Below are 22,991 nucleotides of genomic sequence, written 5' to 3' on the forward strand. Positions count from 1 at the left end.
ATATGTTTCTGATTAAATGGATTATATATGTGTTTATTAACCTGGTAAAATATATTAACTGGTTTTTAATGTTAAAGCAACTTTGCATGCCTGCTACAAACTTCACTTGGACATTACGCACTATCTTTTTTACATATCGCTGTATTTATTTGCTAAAATATTGTAAGAGTTTTTATATATATATAAAAATGTTGGTGAGAGATGTTAGTCTATAATTTTAATTTCTTGTAATTTTTTGCCTTGTTTTGGTAATAAGATAATACTGGCCTGCTAAATGAATTGGATATTGTTGCCTCTTCAGTTTTCTAGAGTTAGTGTAGAATTGGTATTATACCTTCCTTAAATGTTTGGTAGAATTCACCAGCAAAGTCATCTGGCCCTGGAGTTTTCGTGGATGGACAGTTTTTAACTACAAACTCAAACACACACACACACACACACGCACACACACACACACACACACTACACACACACTTTTATACTATTCAGGCTATGCATGTATTCTTAAATGTGCATTAATTATGTCAAGAAATTTGTTCATTTAATCTAAGTTGTCAACTTTATTGGCATAAATGTGTTAATACTATCCCATTAATAAGATTTTAATATCTGTTAAATCTGAAGTGATTTTACTTCTTTCATTTCTAATGTTGGTAATTTGTGTGTTTTTTTCTTGTTTCTTGAGGTCAGTCTGGCTAGGTTTATCAATTTTATCGATCTTCTCCAAGAACCAGCTGTTGGTTTTACTGTTTCTCTATGACTTTCTCTTTATTTTATTGTCTGTTACTCTGATCTTTATTACCCCTTTCTTCTGCTTTGGGTTTAACTTGAAGGAGGTCATGGGGAGGATATGATCACCTGTTGACCTGCAAGCCCTATTTGGAGGCTCCTCTCCTCCTCCCCTCCTCACCTACTCTTGTAATGTATGTTCTGCCCACTGTTCCCACTGGAGGAGCATTTACAAGGATGCTGCCTTGAGCCAGCAGTGTGTTGTTAAGACCATCTGGATGGATTATGTAACTCAAGCCAGATAAGGCCTCTATATAAACTTCTAAGATTGTGCCTGGCAGGCATGGAGATCTCCTTCTCTTGGGACCAGCCAGCATAAGCCTCATATGTGAATTTACTTGATTATTAAATCTGCCACCTACCAGTCCAGAGTGGTCTGCCTCTTTCTTCCATCTCTCCTTGTCCTCTATGGAGGGGACTAGTTTGCAAACCAGCACTTGCTCTTCTTTTTCTAGTTCCAGATTTGAGACCTTTTTAATGTTCTAATATAGATATATCGAATTATAACTTTCTAATTATTGATTTATTACCATCTTACACATTTTTGTTATACTGTGTGTTCATTTTTAATTAGTTCAAAATAATTTCTAATTACCTTTTTTATTTTTTTTCTTTGACCTATGGGCTACTTGGCAATGTGTTGTTTTGCTTCAATACATTTGGGACGTTTCCAGATTTCTTTCTTTTATTGGTCACCAATTTAATTTTATTGTGGTCAGTAAACAATTTTTTTTGTTTCATCCATACTGAAGTATTGAAACTTGTATTATGATCCAGATATGGACTATCTTGGTAAACTTTTCCTTTTTCTCCCTTCCTTCCTTCCTTCCTTCCTTCCTTCCTTCCTTCCTTCCTTCCTTCCTTCCTTCCTTCCTTTCTTTCTTTCTTTCTTTCTTTCTTTCTTTCTTTCTTTCAATTCTTACTCAAGGATATTTTTCCATTAATTTTTTGAGAGAGTGGAAGAGAGAGAGAAAGACAGAGAAAAATAATCGATGTGAGAGAAACACATCAATTGATGATTGCCTCCTGCAGGAGCCCCAACCAGGGCCCGGGCCAGAAGGAGCCTGCAATCAAGGTACGTGCCTATGACCAGAATCAAACCCAGGACCCTTCTGTCAGCAGGCCAACACTCTATCCACTTAGCCAAACTGGCTAGGGTAGTAAATTTTCTATATGCACTTAAAAATGTATGTCATGCTGCAGTAGAATGGAATATTTCATAAATGTCAGGTTAAGTTGGTAGATAGTGTTGTTCAAGTCCACATCTTTACTAATTTTCTGTCTACGTGTTTTATCAATTGCTGAAAGTGGGGTATTGCAATTTCTGAGTATAATTGTGGAATTGTCAGTTTCTCTTTGAAGTTCTAGGTTTTTGCTGCATGTATTTTGAAGTTCTATGTTTCTTGTTGAATGTATTTTAAGATTTGTATGTCCTCTTGATAAATTGACACCTTTATCATTATGAAATGACCCTCTATTTCTTAATATTCTTTACTCTGAAGTCTACTTTTTCTAATACTATTATAGCATGCCAGCTTTCATTTCATCTGAGTGTGGCATATCTTTTGCTATCCTTTCAATTTCCCCTTATTTTTGTTGTTGTATTTGAAATGTATTCCTTATACTATAAGGCTTATAGCATAGAGTTAGGACTTGCTTTTTTATTCTAATCTGGTGATTTTTGTCTTTTAATTACATGTGCGTTTTAGAGGTTGCTTTAAACTTTATATTCTACACTTTAAACTTACCATGTCAGCCATGAAGTAATATGCCACTCCACATACATTTTCAGAAGTTTACCATAGTCCACTTCCATTCCCCTCCCCCATCCTTTGTGCTACTGTCATTCATTTTAATTCACTGTATGTTATAAATCTCATTATATATTGTTGTATTTGCTTTAAACCATCACTTATCTTTCTAAGATATTTAAAAATATATATTGTATTTATTGTTTTCAGTACTATTTTGAAATAATTAGTATACAGGTGGCTGCGGTTGTATGTATCTTTATAACTTGATGCCTCCCCGATGAAAGACTAATTTAAAAAAATTTTAAAGTTTTTTTTTTCTTTCCAGCAGCCAGTGTAGGTACCAAATAAATATTTGTTGACATCTCTAGAAGTCACATTTAAAATATATATATATATATATATATATATATATATATATATATTGATTTCAGAGAGAGAGAGAGAGAGAGAGAGAGAGAGAGAGAAAGAGATCAATGATAGAGAGAATCATTGGTTGGCTGCCTCCCTCATGCCTCCCACTGGGGAGAGCCAGTAACCTGGGCATGTGCCCTGACCAGGAATTGAACCATGACCTTATAGAGTTCATAGGTTGACACTCAACCACTGAGCCATGCCAGTCGGGCTAGAAGTCATATTTCTATAATGTGATTTGTAAAAGGGAAACATGATCTGAATATTTAAAACTTTACCTAATACTTAATATTTTGTAATTTCTCTATTGTGAGATTACTTTTCTGCTGTTCAGAGCTCTATTATATTTCATTTAAAATATCTGTAGCTTCACAGATTTACAAGTTTGGGCTTTTCATGGCAAAAATATCTCTGCTTTGTGTTTACCTGCTATGTTCTTTATAGTCCTGAGTTATGATCCTGGATATCTCTATCCTAACTCAGAAACAGTTTAGATGATGGCTGAGTTCTCATTGCTTCTCAAAAAGATATTTGACTCCTAGTTTTATTATTCTCTTAGGGCAGACAACAGAATCTATATAGGGCAGTTCATGGGTGAGAGTGGAGTGCCCTATTACATAGGAGCCTGGCCTCTGCAGCCAGACTGACTGGGTTTGAATCCTGACTTTTGCCACTTACCAGACCTGTGATTTGGGCAAGATATTCAAGCTGTAAAATGAGTAGAATGCCACCCAACTTATGAAACTATTAAAAGAAGTAGAAGAGCTAATTCAGGAGTAAAAGAGTAAAGTGCAAAATACAGTGCCTCACACAGGTTAGAACTATATTATTATTAATTCTTATTAATATTAGTATTTACACAAGGAAACTTCTCATATGATACTTTGCTACATTCATCAGCCACATCTTTTTCTTTCCTTTTCTCTTCTTTTCTTTTCTCTTCTCTTCTTTTCTTTGGTTATTGCTTTGTTTATAGTAATTCAGCAGAAGTCTAGATTTTTGTTTGTAATAAAGAACACCATCATTTGATTTACATATTTGATGACATGTAAAATGCATTTGAAACCTATCTGGCATCTATTGGGAACACATTAATAACATTTACCAACTTCTTTTCCTTCTTTTCTTTTCTCCATGATCATTTGACATGTGTATACTTGAGAACTTAAATGGGTACAAGTTGGTCACTAAATAGATGATTTGTGCCATATAATATGACAGGCATTTCAGTATTTTAAAATCCTTTAATAGTTAATTGCCTTCTTACCTTCATCTGAACTTTCTAGTATTCTGTAACTTCTGTATTCTAGGATCTACCTAGGGAATATATAATGCCATAGAGACATATGCTGATACTAAAATTTAATGTCATTGCAAGATTCTAATGATAAAGTTATGATCCACTAAATCTTCCATGCAAGGAAGGTCAAAGAGTAGAGTGTCTCTGCATTGCTCAGAGGGCTGGTGGTATCTGTACAGTTTAGTTCTGGCCCAGATTAAGTTTACATGAGGAGAGTATAAAAGCTTTGAACTAAATATCTATTGTGTTTATAAAAAGAAACTAACCTTTCCTTTCTTTTCATCCACTATGTGATCTTGAAACATTATCTGTTAATGAGTCAAAACCTCTTTCAATTAATCCTATAGAATGTCAGTTATAGAACTACTGAAATTAAATATGAAGAATTAAAATCAAACATTTAAAATGGAATTACTTGGTAACAAAAAGGAAATTCATCTTTTCTCTTAAAAAATCAGGAAATTAATAGTCAACTCAGGAACCCTGAGATTTTGGTTTTCTACCCTTTTTTATCAGTAAAAGTGAAGTGTTCCTTTATCCTGAAGTTAGGTTTATTAGATACTGTGACAATGGCTAAAAAAGCCAGTAATATAGCAATCTAGAAATCTGGTTTTACTTGGGTGAGTCACTTTATCTAGTCATGTCCATGAGCAGTGGATTATTCTGGACTGTGAATTTTCATGAGAAAAGAAATGTACACAGCTAACATTTTCTCAACAATCCCATCCGTAGAGAAATGGATAAGATTTAGATTACTAATTCATTGTCTCCAAAGTAGTGATGACTCAGATGCTATATAGCAATTATGAATTGAATCACTTCGTCTTAGCTTTTCTTCAGTGTGTGGGTGTTTGGTGTCAGTGGTCAACAATGCCTTGGTTCTGTCAATAATTATGGTCATTTCATGTAGGCCTTAAAATTGAAAATGTGTAACCTTGGGTAAACTTCAAAAATGATCACCCCAAACATTGCCTGTCTTTCTTACTCAGTATCATGGCTTCTGAATTCAAGCCACAAAGGACGATAAAATAAGCTGACTTGTGAATGACATTTCTCACCTCTATAGTTTTGCTAGTGTTTGCACCAGGGACATAATTGTGCAAGTGAAATCATACAGTTGATCAAAAGATATGTTTGTCTAAATAATTTGTTGCAACAAAGATCTTTATTTTACAATGCATGCTGCCCATTCCCTGATTTAGTCTGATTAGAATAGTTGCAAACAAACTGTAATTTAACATTTAACAATCAGATACCTTGCCAGAGGGAAATATCGAGACTCTATTTTTTCTTGCTTGTTAGAGATACACAGATTTTTCATTTGTACCTTCTATTTTTTTGTATTCACTATAGTTTTTTTCCTCAATCTAAGAGATCTTTTGCATTAGACACTAGGGTTGTCTTGCTATATTATCATTTTTCACTCCTGGCAAGCTATATCAAAGCCTCCCATGTCTTTCAGAATGTAAGTCATATTGTTGTACACATAAGACCAGGATAGTTCGAATTACTTCAAATAATAAGGAAAGTTCTTTTTGTCAAGCATACGTGGAGATCAGTCCATTATTTTCCAAATTCAATTAACTTCTAAAAGAATGATGAAAAAGCAATGTGTGGTACGTAACTGAGCGCTGTGGTGATACAGTTTACCTCTCATCACTCTGTTCACCTCTATACCTGCAAAGGAAGAATGGCTTGTTTCTTCTGAATGCAGCACATAACAATAGATTATTTTAGGGCCAATGCCAAGGTCACGAACTACTTGCTTTACGAGTTGTTTTTATTAAATGAATGATGAAACTTAACACTGCTTTTAGTTTGGGTTTCCAGAGATGTGATTGAGGTTAGAGCACTGGCTCTCAAATTATTGTCCCCAGGCCAGCAGCATTAACATCACTTGGGAACTTGTTAGAAATGCAAATTCTCAGGCCCCTCCCAAGAATTATTGAACAGGAGCTCTGGGTGTGACACTCAGCAAACAAATCCTCCATGTGATTTTGGTGCACCCTACCTTTTCAGAATCGCTCCTTTGGGTATGATGCTGCCTCAATCCAAACCGTTAAGATGTAAAAGAGTGATTGGTGCCATATGGGATATTAGTCTGAACTTTTATGTACAGAGACAGTCAAGAAGAGGTTTTGTTCTTCAAAAACTTCTCTGTGTCAGAAAGATATGTAACATTATTCATATATGTCAGCAATTTTTAATCTTTTTCATCTCATGGCACATATAAACTAATGACTAAAATTCTGTGGCACACCAAAAATATGTTATAATTTTAAATGTTGTAATGTTTGCTTATCTGAGAAAAAATAGGTGTAATTCTGATTCATTCACACCAGATGGCTATTGTTGTGTCGGTTGTTGTCATTTTTTAAAAAATATTTTTATTGATTTTAGAGAGGAAGGGAGAGGTAGGGAGAGATAGAAAAATCAATGATGAGAGAGAATCATTGATCGGCTGCCTCCTGCACACCCCCTACTGGGGATTGGCCCGCAACCCAGGCATGTGCCCTTGAGTGGAATCGAACCTAGGACCCTTCATTCCTCAGGCCGACACTCTATCCTCTGAGCCAAACCAGCTAGGGCTGTTGTCATTTTTTTTACTTGATAATCTAAGGGAAAAGAGGTCAGTGCCCCTGACTAAATAGGTATTGCACGTTTTAAAATTTTTGTGGTACACCAGTTAAGAATCACTGGTATGTCAATGTAGCTTTAAACAATAAGTGACAGAACACTCTTTTGGGGAATAAGAAAGTTTTTAACTACTTACTGGGGTTTAGAGCAATGCACTGTTAAGATAATAAGTCATGCCCTGGCCCTTGTGGTTCAGTTGGTTGAAGTGTCCTCTCGTAAATCTCAAGGTCTCTGGTTTGACTCGTCATGAGGGCGTGTACCCAGGTTGTGAGTTCCATCTCTGGTAGGGGTGTGTATGGGAGGCAACCATCCATGTCTGTCTGTCTGTCTCTCTCTCTCTCTCTCTCTCTCTCTCCCTCTCTCCCTCTCTCCCTCCCTCCCCTCCCTTCCTCTCTCTCTAAAATCAATGAAAACATTTAAAAAAGAAAATAAGTCAGAGTTACTACTGGTATTTTACAAATGTATATGTAACATTTTAAGTGTTTTATAAAATATATATATAATGTTTTATTGTGGCAAGAAATAATTCTTTATACAGAATAGGTGATTGATTGAATCAGAGTTAGTTTTCTTTTCTGGCCTTAACCCAATCCACCCATCAGATGATAAGAAATCTATAAAGCTCAGATTGCTTTATAATCTGTCTATCACATAGGATTCAATAGCCCAAGCTGTATTATTTGCTTTGCTTGCTTTAGCTCTACCTATAAAATTATATTTCTGGATTTTATATGATTGAAAATAAATGTGATAAAACCCAAGGCTTAGGCTGATTATGTAAATATTGATTGGAGGCTTTGGCCGAGGAGTCTCCTGACTGTTTTCATTTTAAGTGCACACAAGAATCCGGTGATGATCACACTTGCTAATGAGTAAGTGACAAACTAAAGGAGTGTCTTCAGAAATCTAAGAGTAAGTTAATTAAAGGTCAAATCCAGAGGAAGTCACTGTAGCTGTCAAGATTTATTTCCTCCAGCTTGCAGCTGAGAAACAGCAGGAATAAAGGAGAATATATTCAGAAACATGCATAGGAAAAGAATGCAGTTTCTCAGATTTTCAAACAATGACCCATCTGCTTCCAACACATTGACTGTTAACAAGCAATTCCCAGTCCATTACTTTAGCAAATATGTTCCGGGTGCCTTCGAAGCAGTGGGCACTGTGGAACTGTCAGCACATCAGCACAGATGAGAATAGATGACAGCACTGACCATCATCTAGGTAGCAGTACTTTCCTGTAAGTCAGGGACTGTTTTTATTGTTAAGATTAGGAAATATTAGAAGGCCGAGGGAAAATGTGCTTAGAATTACATTTACCACAAACATCATACTCTTTTCTTTCTAAGGCAAAAGAGGCAATGTTCCTTCATTTAAAAAAAATAGTAAAAAATTTCATTGGCATCCTCGGTTGCCATGGTGACAAAATGACAAATGACCTCTATGTGCTTTCACGATGTATCAGTAATAAGCTAAGCATTTGGGAGCAAATTCATTCTCTTCAGACATGTCTTTTGAGCAGAAATACTGTATGTTTTTATTAACTCATGAAGGAGGTGCTATTCATGCACTTCTTAATGTAACAATTATTAAATAAGTTGGGTTTGTTTTTTTAAAGAAATGAAGCAAGAGGAGATAAAGCAAAGATTCAATTTAATCACATTTTCTCTATTTCTGCTCTATTAAATTTTCCTTTACAAGAGTGGTCCAGAAGATATAAAGAAATTCATAAACCATAATTTCAATAATAAGATTTATTGGACTTTTCTAAACACCACTCAAGAAAGTCCCAACCAAATTTAGAAGGACAATAAAAGGTGAGATTCAACTTTAGCTGTTGATGCATCGTCTGTATTTCCTTTTTTATCCTCTCTAGCTTCCACCCTATTCCTAATGCTGGGTGATTATTTGTTATTACTGTTGAGTCTTACTTCACAGTTACTCCCCTATTCATAATCTTTTGAACTGGGAAAGTAACTATACTTATTTCAGCATAAAACTGAGGTCAGTACCTGCTTTATGAAATTCAGCTGAACAATTTCTGCAGTCTAGATATTAATTACCTTTACCTACATATTAACCATCGTGAGTACTTCATTACATTTTAGATTATTTGCCTGATTTTTAGAATCATATTTCTTTCCAAAGGAATGATCATAGATCACCAATTGCTTTCTTCTTTAGCCAATTGCCTTTTCTTTCTGGTGCCAATTAAATTACCACCAACTAATATATATTTTTCTTGGACACATAAATCTAAAATTAGCTTTTTGACTTTTGTTGTTGAAGGTCTTATGCCTTTCTCTAAAATTAATTGACCCACTTATCAGGTTTTGTGAGCACTTTCATACTTTTCAAATGATTTCGCAAATGGAAAAACCTAGCCTTGCAACCTAGTCCATAGGCTTTCCTGGTCTTACCAGTAAGTATCCGTCTAACAAAACACAAAGGACCCTCATAAGTATAAACCAGGTGTCCCACATATTAGTATGTATTTCAAGGGAATACATTTATATCTCAACATATATTTCTTTACACCCAGACCATAAAAGGGGTACTCTGTGTCTTTTATCATAATTTTTTTCTTTTTAAGAAGTGTTAGCCTAAATGGAAACGAATTCATTCAAAACTTTGATTATAATAGATTTCAAAGTTATTATATTATTAGTAGTAGTGCTATCAACAATGTTATTGTATTATTATTAGTAGTGCTATTAATATTATTAAAGAGGAATGAAGCATTGGACCAAGTACAGAAAGGTTGAGGGTTCAATTCCTGGTCAAAGGCACATGCCTAGGTTGTAGGTTTGATCACCACCTGGGTTGGAGCAGGTGCAGGAAGCAACCAAGCGACGTGTTACTCTCACATTGATCTCGCTCTCTCTCTCTCTCCCTCCCATCCTCACCCCCCTTTTCCTCTCTCTAAAAATCAATGGAAAAAATCTCAGGTGAGGATTAAGAAAAAAAATTAAACTTTGACATGAGAAAGGATTTGTCTTAGCAAGATGGATGTGTGTTTCCAATTAAGGGTGAGATAATTAAGATAGTAGAGGCAAAACTTAGGAAAATTTAGGAAATTTGATTTCAGATTATCTTCTACTCTACCAAAAAGAAAATGAACTATTACCTCCTATGGAAGAAGTTGAGTATTAGGAAACCATTGGCATTGTGATGCAGAAGGAAGAAGACATACAAAAGGATTACCACGCATTAGTAGAATCAGACTGACATTAGATAATCTGAATTTGTAGGTTACATGTCAGTGAAAGTTTATGGTTTTCTGTAGCAACTGCAGTCTATGAATGAAATAGCTAATAAACGTGGAGGCTTATTAAGAGTCTGGAAATGGTGAAGGTGAACTAATAGAAAGAAGAGATTCTAGGTTGTTCTCGGACCCTTCGTTGTTTAGAGAGGCAAATGAAGCCAAATTTAGGGAATATCAGGAGAGTTTAAGGGACTGGAGGTTTTAATTAGACAGAACAACATGAGAAAAGAGGATGGAAGATGGATATTAAAGCTAATAATTGCAGCATTTGAGATTATAGTGTAGAAGTTCTTTAAGCAATAATGAAATAGGTTAAATAGGCAGCCAACATCAAGCAGGTCAACAGTCATAGGTGGTACTATTGCAGCCACTGGGAGTCCATCTCCAAGGCAAGACCTCAGTCACGTTGCCTCGAGGTACAAGGTAAAGATGGAAACCACCCAGTGAGCCCCAGTACTGATGGTCCTCCCAGAAAGAGAACAACCACAAATGTGTCCCCTAGAATTTAGCACCAGTGGTAACTCCAGTTAAGTCAGCAACCCTGGAACTGCCCTCAAGCATGTGGTCGGTCCTGTGCTCACATTGTGCTGGGAATGCGTTACCACATTGCAAGAAGTTAATTAATCAGAGCATGCAGCTTCTGAAATATGCAGATAAATTAGGCAGGAAAATTGAAACTTTGCTATGTGATTTTTCTTAATGACTAGAGTGTGTTCTAAATAGAGAGAAAAACAAATTGATTGCCCCAAACCACGATAAGCACTTTTAATTCACAAGGGTTAAGCACATCAAAGTCAGGATATTGAAAGTGAAGGTTCTCATAGAAACATTAATTTGACAACATTATGCATACTCAGTGTGGGAGGTTTATATTTAATAGAATAAAAACAGTAGGAAATGTTGCAAAATGTGACTCAGTTAAACAAATTAAAAAACAAATTCAGGGAAAGTCATTAAACATGATTATGGAAAAAAGAAAACGCCTTCAAATCTTTAAAAACCAGTTTTCAATGGAAATTATTAATGTTTACCATGAATCAATTTTCCTTAGCACATTGCATATTCTGACATTAGTCAATGCCTCTCATTTGCAGTTCAGATTTGATTCTAACAGAGCAAAAGGAGAACTTACTGGCTATTTTCATGGTTTAGTTGATAGAGATTTCAGAAAGTGGAACTAAAAATTAAGGGTTTGAAATGCTTTTTGTTTAGTATATAGAGAATATGGCAGAGATTTTAGTAAAATACTACCATTGTACTATTACCTTGCTTATATATTTGCCTTCTGCATACTATTCTCAGGTATGTGTTATGCAAATTCCAGCCTGACCATGCAAAATGTCTTCTGTAGGTGGCATAGAAAAAGAAAAGAAGCTTAGGGGATGTTTAAGGAAGGACACATGCCAGGAAACAAACCCACAGCCTTTACTATGTCTGCATTTTGGTTCCTGCCTCTTGAACTGGACAGCAGGTCTGGAAGCCTGTGTTCTGCAGTGCAGCTGTCCTGAGCCACAGGCTGTCCACCCTGTCAGACTGGCCACATATGCTCCATTCACTTTATAGGTGACACAGGGGTGTTGGACCCATGCAGTAACCTCAGGGAGCATGTCACCTCTCAATTCAGTCAGAATTAAAGGCAATAAGGAAGGGAGGAAGGGAGGGAGGGAGGGAGGGAGGGAGGAAGGAAGGAAGGAAGGAAGGAAGGAAGGAAGGAAGGAAGGAAATGGGGAAGAAAGGGAGGGAGGAAGGAAGGGAGGAAGGAAGAAAATTGTGTTATGAGCATTAAAACACTAACCCAATTCTAATTATGACTCAATTCTAATTATTTTTTTTTTTTTTTTTTTTTTTATTTTTTTATTTTTTTTTTTTATTTTTTTTTATTTTTTTTATTTTATTTTATTTTTTTTTCCTCTTAAAGTATTACAAAGGGTATTACATAAGTATCCTTTTTCCCCCCCCTCGCCCTTGACAAACCACTACCCTCCCTTACCCCCCAGTGTCTTATGTCCATTAGTTATGCTTATATGCATGCATACAAGTCTTTCGGTTGATCTCTTACTCCCCTCCCTCCTGCCCCCCAACTCTCTCTGGCCTTCCCACTGCAGTTTGACAATCAGTTTGAGGTAGCTCTGCCTCTGTATCTATTATTGTTCAAAAGTTTGTAATGGTCTTTATTATCCATGAATGAGTGAGATCATGTGGTATTTTTCCTTCATTGACTGGCTTGTTTCACTTAGCATAATGCTCTCCAGTTCCATCCATGATGTTGCAAATGGTAGGAGTTCCTTCTTTTTAACAGCAGCATAGTATTCCATCGTGTAGATGTACCACAGTTTTCTAATCCATTCATCTACTGATGGGCACTTAGGCTGTTTCCAGATCTTAGCTATGGTGATCAATTCTAATTATTATTTAATTTTAAGTAACAATGATTTTGTGATTCTTTAGATCACATATAAGTTTTTTTGGTGTAAAATTAAGAAGAGAAAGCCATCCCATTTCCTAAAAATTGACATTTTGCTAACATTTCTGTTTTCTATTGTATTTTATGCCATAGCAAAGCAGTTTACAGAACAATGGAGGTCCATTCATAGAAATGAGATATGTAAATTCCAGAACTAGCAGGCTCTTGGCCCAGCATTCAAACCACCTCTTCAAAAAAGCCACAATGGTCTGCATTTTTTTCACTGAAAAATCCTTGCAGCCACATTTCAAGGCAATGGACTCTTTATACATGTGATGAAGAAAATGCTTTGTATATTTACTTTAATCTTTAACCCCTGATCTTTTCTGTTTTCAAACAAACAGAAGGACAAATGCAAACTGTGAACTAGCAGGATGTACAAACAAGTCTTATTGAATATTCAGAAGTATGCTGGGATTTCTAAAGTTCAACAATACACCACTTAAAGTCTTTCATTTTTAATTTTCCTTATTCAGGCACTACAAGGCCACATAAGGAGGGTGAGGTCCCCGGAGTGGACTATATCTTCATCACTGTTGAAGATTTTATGGAATTAGAGAAAAGTGGTGCTCTCCTAGAAAGTGGGACTTACGAAGGTAAGCACAACTCTACTGCTATATCTATTCCTTGTTGCATCAGTTTTTCCTCTCAATTTCATTAAAATATCAGGTTACCAATGTGCTACTGTTTTGGGGATTGAAAGCTTTAATAAGGTCATTTTAGAAATCTATTTCCTAAAGGAAGGCTAAAATACATCTGAATTAATTCTACTCTTAAAACGCCAAGAGAAATGTATATATCCACTGAAGTATCTGTGTGATTTCCTCCTGAGGCTACGCTGTGATCTTGCAGAAAAATTTTCTTCATATCTAGGTAGCAACTAAAATAGCACAAGGCTTGGGTTCAAGTCCTGTCATAATCTCTCCAGTTTTCTCCAGTTACTTCACTTAACTGGTCTTCACTTCCCTCCCATGCAGCATGATGGAGGGGGGAGTAATCCTGTGGATCCACTCAAAGCTCTAGCACAATCGCAGGTCCCCTTGTGCAGCTGAGTCAGACATGAACAACAGATGAAATAGAAACCTTGAATGTGGAAAGTAGGTTTCCATGGAAAGAGCACTGTAACATGAGCCACGATCTGCCTTATTATTTGCCCACTATAGGTATTATGTAACTCAGTTAGTATCTCTGGCCCTCAGTAGTCTTAGATGTAAAAGGAGAATGATAGAATTGAAAGATCAAATAAATAACACATAACAGATTTATACATTTAAATGACACCTGCATGCATGTAGTTTATGTCTAATGAAATTATGTGTCTGTGTATGCATAACGAGATTTTAAAATAATAAAACAAAAAACCAGTGGAAAATAATACTTTCATTCCATCTTTACAGTTCTTATATGTGTAAATTATACTTATATGTATTATTAAGTCTAATGATGAATCTAGTTTATTGAACTGCAATTAATAGTGAGTGATATTATAAACAAAACTCATAACGTGCACACTGCTGCTTAGCCCATAAAATATCTGAGGTTTACCATCAGCAAATAAGCTGGGTTTGTGAATAGTTAGGGTCTCCACTACCTCCTTCATTTATCTGCAGATATCCAGTGGACTATAGTTATTTAAGAACTCAATATTTTTAAGCTGCTAAAAGTATTAAAAACTCTTTTTTATTTTTAATTCACACTCCTCAGACAGTTTAGGCTGAGACGCTTAGTTGTTTATTGCCAAATTACAGGATATAGGCAAAAATACCAACGGAGAGAAAATGGTTTTATACACGAGTCTTGTTTCTTCTTCAGATTGTCAAAAATAAACGACAGTGGAGACTGATTGAAAATATTTTAAATAAAGAAGTTGTGTTAATCATATAAGCCTGCCTTAAATTATGTCTGAAAAATAATGGTCTAACTTATAGAAAATCATTATATGAAGAAGTCAGTAATAAGCAATAAGTTTTATAGTGTATTTTTCCTATGGGGTTTGCAACATTATTTAGTGGCATTCATTAGGCTGCATATTTCCAAAAATAATGTATTACATTTAATTACTTTAGCTAGATATAATATTTACATAGCAAAGAACCAATGTCTTAACAAACAGCAGCATGCCAAGAGTAGAATGATTAACAATATGACCTTTTCTCTGGTTTTAAAAATAAAAACTGTATCAACTGTATAAAAGGTGAAGCTATTAAACCAAATATTCATTTTAAATTCATTCTAATATTCTCATGCTGAATTAGATGCCATGAAGTTTAATATCAATATATTTATACATATAGTCCAGCTTAAATTTTAGGTTCCAGTTGAATTTTCGGAGAAATATCCTGAAACCACACAAACATAACCAATTTATGAGCCCCAGCGTGGGTTGTCCTAAATCTTCTTCAGAGTTCTTTTCAGCATTGACAGTACTTTGCTCAGTTTGGTGCCAGTTTGAATTACCCCAGCATGCATAGAGCTGATCATTGAGTAATAAGGCTGAGTTACATACATGACTTTGGGGAATCAATATCATTATTTACACATTATGTACTTGGATAAATAAAAAGCTCTTTTCTCAGGTCACATAACCATCTGGATGGACACCTAGGATGCGTTCTCCAATCTCAGAATCTCCACATCTTCCTACAGTTATAGTTGAGAAACTAGTGGAATTGACATTCTCATAAAAATTACTGCCATTCCTTCTGAATTGATCCTGAGCTCTAGATTCAGGGCTAACCCTTAATGTATTATTTGTCAAGGAAAACTAGGGAATACCTTATCTACTTTGATGCTCTCGGACTGTAAAGAATAACAATCATGTACAGAGGCAGAGCTGCCTCAAACTGATTGTCAAACTGCAGCGGGAAGGCCAGGGAGGGTTGGGGGGCAGGAGGGAGGGGGATAAGAGATCAACCAAAGGACTTGTATGCATGCATATAAGCATAACCAATGGACATAAGACACTGGGGGGTAAGGGAAGCCAGGGGATTGTCAAGGGCGGGGGGGGGAGGGGAAAGGACACATATGTAATACCCTTTGTAATACTTTTAGCAATAAAAAAAAGAATAACAATCATGTGCTACTCAACTAAACAAATACCCTAGAACTTCTATATTTGTCACCCCTTTGTGACATCAACCTCTCATAAGATTTCTGCAATAAAATCCCAGTTGTTCTATATTATATGTTCTTCTTCAGTGGTAGGGCCATTGCTCCCTTCTCTCCCAGTACTGGAATATTCTCATGCCTTCTTAGTACTCTTTAAAGCCCTCAAAAGACAAGAAAAGTAATCTTTAATATCTGTGAATCCACCAAAAAAATCAAGAAGGTATTGAATTACTCTCAGCATCAAAGTAACAGACTTGTGAACCATGTGGGGCCCTTAAGACTGATTCCAACCCACAAACCAAAACAGCAAAGCTGCTAATGCTGCAGTTGGAGGTAGGGAGAAACCCCCTGCTTCTTTTTGCCTATAATGCTTGCCAACTTGGAGTATTTCTTTTTGGGAACTGAGCACCCATTCATATTTCATTAGCAAAGATAAAGAAAGACCTGTATAAAAAGTCTGGTTAAGTTGCTCATAACTGAGAAAACCATTCTTATGATTTTTCTGTGCTTCAGCTCACCATTCAGTTTCAGAACAGAAAACACTCATCAGAAAAGTAGTTATGAAGAAGAATATATTCTTTTAAGCATTTTTCATATGTATACATTTTGGCTCATTGTCAATAATTCTAATTTTAATCTTGGTGAATAGATGTAGCTAAAATGGCATTTGTTTTTTGATTAGAAATCAGATGGACTGTCCTGAATTACAGTTACCCATTGTAGAAATTGACTCAAAGTCCTCGCTTCAAAGGAGCAATTCCGTCGCTTACCAGAGGCTGCAGGGAAGACCTTAATGTGCTTGCGTTACCATCTACAGCTATGCCACATGGCCCTAGGCAGAACTTGAGCAGATTCTTAGAGCCTTTCTCTGCACCACCAACCCCTGACCCAGGCGGAACACTTCATTTCAGCTTGCTATGAAACAGCTGCTGAATGGCCTTGCATGTAAATGGCCCAGAGGCCTTGGCTCTGAAGGACCATCAGGTATTGGTAAAGAGATGCTTTTCCATACCTTGGATGATCACTTTTTCACCTTTTTATATTCAGTCAAGTTTAAAAGTAAGTTAATAGAACAAGGCCCAGTGGCAAGCCTGTCATAACCCCAGGTAACATGCACATTATGAACCTTCATGCCAGGACTGAAGTTGCATGTGAAACAAAGATCACAGAGTTCTTTGGATGAATGAGATAATTCCTTTGGGATTAAGGCAGCGATTCTCAACCTGTGCGTCGCGATCCCTTTAGGGGTGGAATGACCCTTTCACAGGGGTCGCCTAAGACCATCCTGCATATCAGATATTTACATGAGGAACTGTATTTAAAGGGCAGGAAGGTTGAGAACCACTTTAATCTCACATGCAGGTACATATAAGTGAAACACCAAGAGGTAGCCTTAAATGAGTAGGTCTGGTTACCTAAAGGTGAAGTACTCTACCTGGAAGTATGCCTGTCTTTAGGAACTGTCCAAAGTTCTGAATTTCCCAGGGTTTAATCAGTGAGTTCTGCCTGACATTTCTTCCAGTTATCTGGAATGCTGATTCATGGTTTCACTGACCACTTGTACCAGTTGTCCACCTCAACCTGTGTTCTGAATGTTGTCATTAACTAACCTCAGGTCCCATGAGTGTGCCTGGACTCTCATTTCTTTTAATTCATATGCTAAGATCATCCACAATCATGTTTCAGAGTAGTGCTTCTGTAGTTTTTCTATCTATTAAGGAAGTTACTAACCCTAAAATTAAATGTTTCCTTTAAATGGATATAAGCTCACTTGTAACCCTGCCCCAACTTTTAAGAGAACCAAATCAAGACCAGCAAGTTATGTGGGCATCTGACAGAAGATAGTGAAAATATGGCACTCACCTTCATCTTCATTGCTGTGGCTTCTCCTACTCATGGACCCTAATATCTATGGACTCCAGCCTACTGCAAACAGCTTACCTTAGTGACTTAAACAATTTTATTACAAGGACTGTGAAATTCAAGTTTTTTCACATCTGTACATAAAAGTGTGCTGTTCTAACTGAGATAGCACATACATTTTTATAAAAATTTAACTATCAGGTACAAATAATTTTCTCGAAAAACAAGCCAGACACCCTTATGATGAGAGAAGAGATATAACAAATTTTACAAAATTTTATTTTATTTTAATAACTAAATTTAATCAGTTTTTTTTCAACATGAACTTGACACATTTATTATTGAAGTTTTGAATCTATTCCCAACTAAGCATTGAGTGATAAAGAGATATTCAATAAAAGAGAAATCATTATTGGTACTATAAATATCCTTGAGAAAAACCATTCTTCTATCAGTCCAAGTTTCTCCCCACTGAAATGTAAATAATACTACCTGAAGAGCAGATCAATGCTTTCACTGATGTTAAAGTTGTTGTCATTGCAGGAAGCCAAAATGAAATAACATTTCCTTTTTTGCCTTTTCCTTATACCCTATTAGAAGAGAACATTTTTACTATGTAAGTAATGACCTCCAGAACAACAGTAGACTATTGAAGTTTATAGTTAAAAGAGTCCAGCTGTTACTTTATATCAAGATTGAAACTTTTTTTGTTTTGTTTGTTTGATACTTGCTTCCTTTTCTTTCTTTTGGCAGCATTCTTACTGTGGAAGATTCTAAGCCATGCATTTGAATGTTCATTTTTAGGAACACTAAACATTTTCACATAAAGCTTACTTAATGTTTACTTTACCAGTAGAGGAACATTTAGTGGAGTTTTACACCCCTTTGAGGTCTATAAGAATCACATTTCTGGTAAGTGATTCAATTTGTGTTCAGAACCACTGACAGAGAGTATATGGTTTTTGCATGCTGCTTTGCTCCTGTGAAAGGCACTAGGACTGGAGGTGTTATTGTACATGAAAATGTAACAATTCTCTTTTGACTTGGGACTTTTGTCAGCCCAGCTGTTTTCAAGATATGTAATGCAAATACCTTTTACTAAGGTGTGTTTTTTAATTTCCTGAAAGAGACTAGAGGGAAAATGAATCAATCAATGAACTGACTTAATATATAAATTATAACAAATACAAAATCAAGGAAAATGAAATAACATTTTTTGCTATTACCTGAAGTATAACATCAACCAATTTACTATTAGTTCTATATGTTTTTGTTCAGTTGCAGCTGCAAAGAACAAAAACAACTTTTTTGGAGTATATCATTAAAATAAAACCAATATTAGTGAGCATAAGACTCACTTCTTTGACTTTTCACAACCCATGATAAAATTAGGTAAAGCCTGGGCTTTCAAAACTGTGATATCCGGTGTTTAATTAATTTCCCTCAAGCTCATGTCTTTAATTATATTGATTTCCTAACTCCTGTCCACATTACTATACACTTTTATCTAAAAAAAAAAATGACACTTCAACTGAAAAATAAATCATGGCTCTTACTTAGTGGGAAGAGAAATAGATGGTTTTAAAACTTGTACTTGTATGTCTCTCCACTGTTTCAACAAGCAGAACCTATTCTCCTGTGCTGATTGGATGAATATTTTCAAGCCCTTTGAGTTGCTTTTCTGAGTGGACAAAAAATAAATCACAGTATTGATAGTAAATATTTAATAATTTTTGTGTCTATTGTGCAATTGTGTATCTCAATATATATTGAGATACATTCATGAGATCTTAGAATTCAGTGACTTTCAGAGACAGTAAAATTACTGATTGCATAGGTGGCACACAAGAGAGCCTTCATCTAATTGATTACAACTATCTTCTGTTGAGAGTCCATGTTTTTCTGAAATGACATCAACATAGTAATGACCAATGGCTCATGACATTAGTCCTGGATTAGACATATAGGTCTTCCTAAAGGAATAAGTTTTATTTATCCCATTCTTCATTGTGCCCTTCCTATAAAAGCTTTTTCAGAGACTTGTTCTACACATCTATGATTTGAAAACTATAACCTAACATCCTGTTCTACAAAAGTTATTTTGGTATCTAAGTTTCAAATCTGTAAAATAAAACTGTCTTAGGCATTTTTTTCTTATATCTTCTATCCTCCTGATCTGAGGGTCAGAGGAATCTAGAATCTGATTGACCATGGATCTGTTATATTTCTCAGAGAGAATAGAAATCATCAAAAATAGAAACAGCAGTGTCTAATTCTTATTGCTAAGTACTTTATTTCAGAACATAGATATCTATCTCCAGCAACGTTGCAATAGGTATAAATGGTTTTATGAGTTATTTTTATAAACTGTACCTTTCATTCAGACTATACTCAAAAACAATATCTGAAACTTTGAGGCCTCCATTTATCATGCTGCAAAGTAGACAGATAAACAATGCTTTTAATAAAAAATTATAAAGTAACAGTTCTCAAAATACCTTGCTGCCCTGTGATTAAAAGCAACATGGTTAGAAGATTTTCACCATATAAGAACTCTTCTTCATTAAAGGCTTAGAAATTCTGTCATTTATGAAAAATCATTTATAACATTATATTAAAATGTAGTACACTGAAGTAGTCCCTCCTGATATAATAGGCAGCTATCTTAGCTCAATTATAGGCTATATATGTATGTAACAACCAGTTAAAATTAGACCAAGTGGTCAACATATCTTGTCTGTCTGGGACTATTTTCATGAAAATTAATTGTTAAAGACACTACAACTGTGAATTTTTAGGGACTAGTAAAAACACAAATTGATATTAGTTATTAGCTGTAACAAAATGAAAGTTTGACTTGCACTGTCTTCAGCCTATTTATATTAGCTATGCTGTCCTCCTTCCAGATCCTAGAGCAGAATAAGCACATCCCTGCCCACCTAGGATCTTAAATTTCTCATTTCATTTTCCTGGACTACTTGTCTTCCAAATACCCACATCTTCTTTTTTTCACTTTTAGATATTCATCTAAGAGTCTTTAGGAAACTCTTAGCTGACAACTTATCCAAAATTGTACCTGCTGATGTTCTCCATTCCTTTCTTCTAATTATCTTTATTGTACTTACTATAACTGAAAATATATTCTATGTCCATTTGTTTGTTCAGTTATTGTCAATATCCACCCACTCAAATGTAAACTTCAAGAGGTCAGATAATTTGTTTGGATCACTGCTAACTCTTGAGCTTAGAGTTGTCTCTGGTAACTAAGAAGCACTCAATGAATATGAGTTGACTGATGGAATGAGCGACATGTTCCTTTCTCAAAACCTTAATCCCTGCATAGAAGTTCAGCCTGGCCTGGGACTCCTGGACACATCCACTTCTTAATTTGAAATGCTGTATTGTAGGTCAATGGTTTGAAGCTGCAGCATCAATTTGGCCTCAGAATCTTTTCCTAGATCAACCTTGTTTCACAATTGTAATAATTTTGTTCTTGAATTAATTTTCTTTTATTCCCATTGCTTTTAAAAAAATTTTCAAACGTTAATTCTCTTGATTAATCTCATGCGTCCCTATTCTAAGTTTATATACTTGTTTCTCTTAGTATCCCACAAGCTATAAACACTTTCTCCAGAATATAGTGTTTATCTGGCTATGACCATTCTTCATCTACTCTAGTAATTCATGGTGTGTCAACTTATTCAAACTCAGTACCTAGTAGATTTGGTCAACAAACCTATCTATCCCACTAACCTCCCTCCCCACCCAACTTTTATTGATTGCACCACCTAAATACTTATTGGACTAATGATAATTACCTTTTCCTATAACCCCAAAGAATGTCTCGATTTCTCTAACTCTAGTACAGAAAGTCAGTGGAGAGCTGAAAACACAAGTAATAAGGTCAAACCTATGGAGAGATAGAAAGCTCCTGGGATATTTTGCAAAATACATATTCTTAAAACAAAGGAATTAATATGTGTGTTCTGTCACTAAAGAAATGTCAAGGCATTGTAATTAATGTGGACGTGTGCTACTTGAAATTTATTAGGTATTTTACTAATATTTTCTGGTTGCCTTTCAATAAACTATAAGGGAACATGAATTTATTATTCTTGTATTTTTAGGAAAATTAATGGAAATGAAATTGAAATAACATTTTATTTAAGTATTAGTTATACACTGCTAATAAGATTTCTACTCCCACCTCACCTTTCTTTTTTTCTCTCTTTTTCCATTAGGGTGGCTTTAAATTTTCTTATAATATGTAAAAGTTTGATTCCTTTCACTAGGTAGTAAATGGCTAACATAATAAATCAGAAAAACTCATTCTGCTTATTGACTCTTAAATTTGTACTTAAAATTTTCCAATGAATTTTCTTTCTTTTTCTCCCCCACCTCCTTGCCATGTCTGAAAATACTATAGCAAGGAGCCTGCATTTGGCAAGATAACCTTGCTTTTTGGCCCTGTGACCTCTCACGGATGGTGCTGTTTCCCAAAGGAATCTGTTCCCTGTGGGCTAACTCCCAATCACAACATGGTTTCTCCAGGTCAGGTCCCTGGGAATCATTTCCATCAGGATGGGATACTTCCACTTCCTTCTCCCACTCTCTGGGGGTGAGAGTAAATTGTTTCCATGAAACTCCCAAAGGAAAATCTTCTGATGCAGCTCTCCGGTGTCCCTGGAGACGAAACAAGTTATTATACTTGAAGTGAAGTGTAACCCATTGCAGCAAAGGCAGTTCCTATTCATTCCTACTTTCAAAGATGTCCGGAATACTCATTTCAAATATTTGCGGATTTGGAATTTACAAGTTCCAGCATCTGCAGTTTTGGCAACTTTACTCTCTTCTCTCCTCCCTATTCCTCTAGAATTTAATGCATCTTCTATATGGTAAGATGTAGCTACAAATTAGAGGAGGATGTGTGCAATGGTTTATGTGAGGGAAGGTGGGGTGACGACGGGAACTCCTGGCGGCTGGCACTCTGACAGCCTGGCAGTGATTGAGGACAGGGAAAGTGCAGAAAGTGTACAGAAGAAAGTTAAAGACACAGTCACGCAGGGGTATTCGTTATGGGGAAAGCACTCACCAGTCTCCCAGGGGACAGTAGAGCATTGCAATCCAGCACAGCTATTGATTTTCCTAATAATGACCCTGAGCTATCCAGATATGGTTAAATTATATGCAGAAAGGTAAAATTTCAGACACATTTCCTTTAAAGGTGATTCAATTTTAAAAGTTTAAACTTCTTAGGGGGAAAGGCTAGAATAGTCACCTAAATAGAATACCACTAGTATTAACCTGGTATCATAGTTGTAATAATTTTGTTTTTGAAAATGCCAAGCAAATGAGATGCATCTCTTGGTATACGATATTTTAACTACCTTCTGTATAGAAGCA

At 35.7% G+C, this 22,991-nt stretch overlaps 1 protein-coding gene across 7 annotated transcripts in view; it reads left to right on the forward strand.

Moving 5' to 3' along the window:
* The window catches only part of MAGI2 (membrane associated guanylate kinase, WW and PDZ domain containing 2), a 1,130,082-nt gene that overhangs the window by 616,323 nt on the left and 490,768 nt on the right, over positions 1-22,991 (forward strand). For all 7 annotated transcript variants that reach the window (XM_070424553.1, XM_070424554.1, XM_070424557.1 and 4 more), the window contains one exon: positions 13,094-13,213. In XM_070424553.1, coding sequence (XP_070280654.1) covers positions 13,094-13,213 — 120 coding nt within the window. The remainder of the gene's footprint in view (positions 1-13,093; positions 13,214-22,991) is intronic.

The sequence above is a fragment of the Myotis yumanensis genome, unplaced genomic scaffold (genome assembly GCF_028538775.1).
Source record: "Myotis yumanensis isolate MYYU_CA2020_CCGP unplaced genomic scaffold, mMyoYum1.0.hap1 SCAF_9, whole genome shotgun sequence".
NCBI lineage: Eukaryota > Metazoa > Chordata > Mammalia > Chiroptera > Vespertilionidae > Myotis > Myotis yumanensis.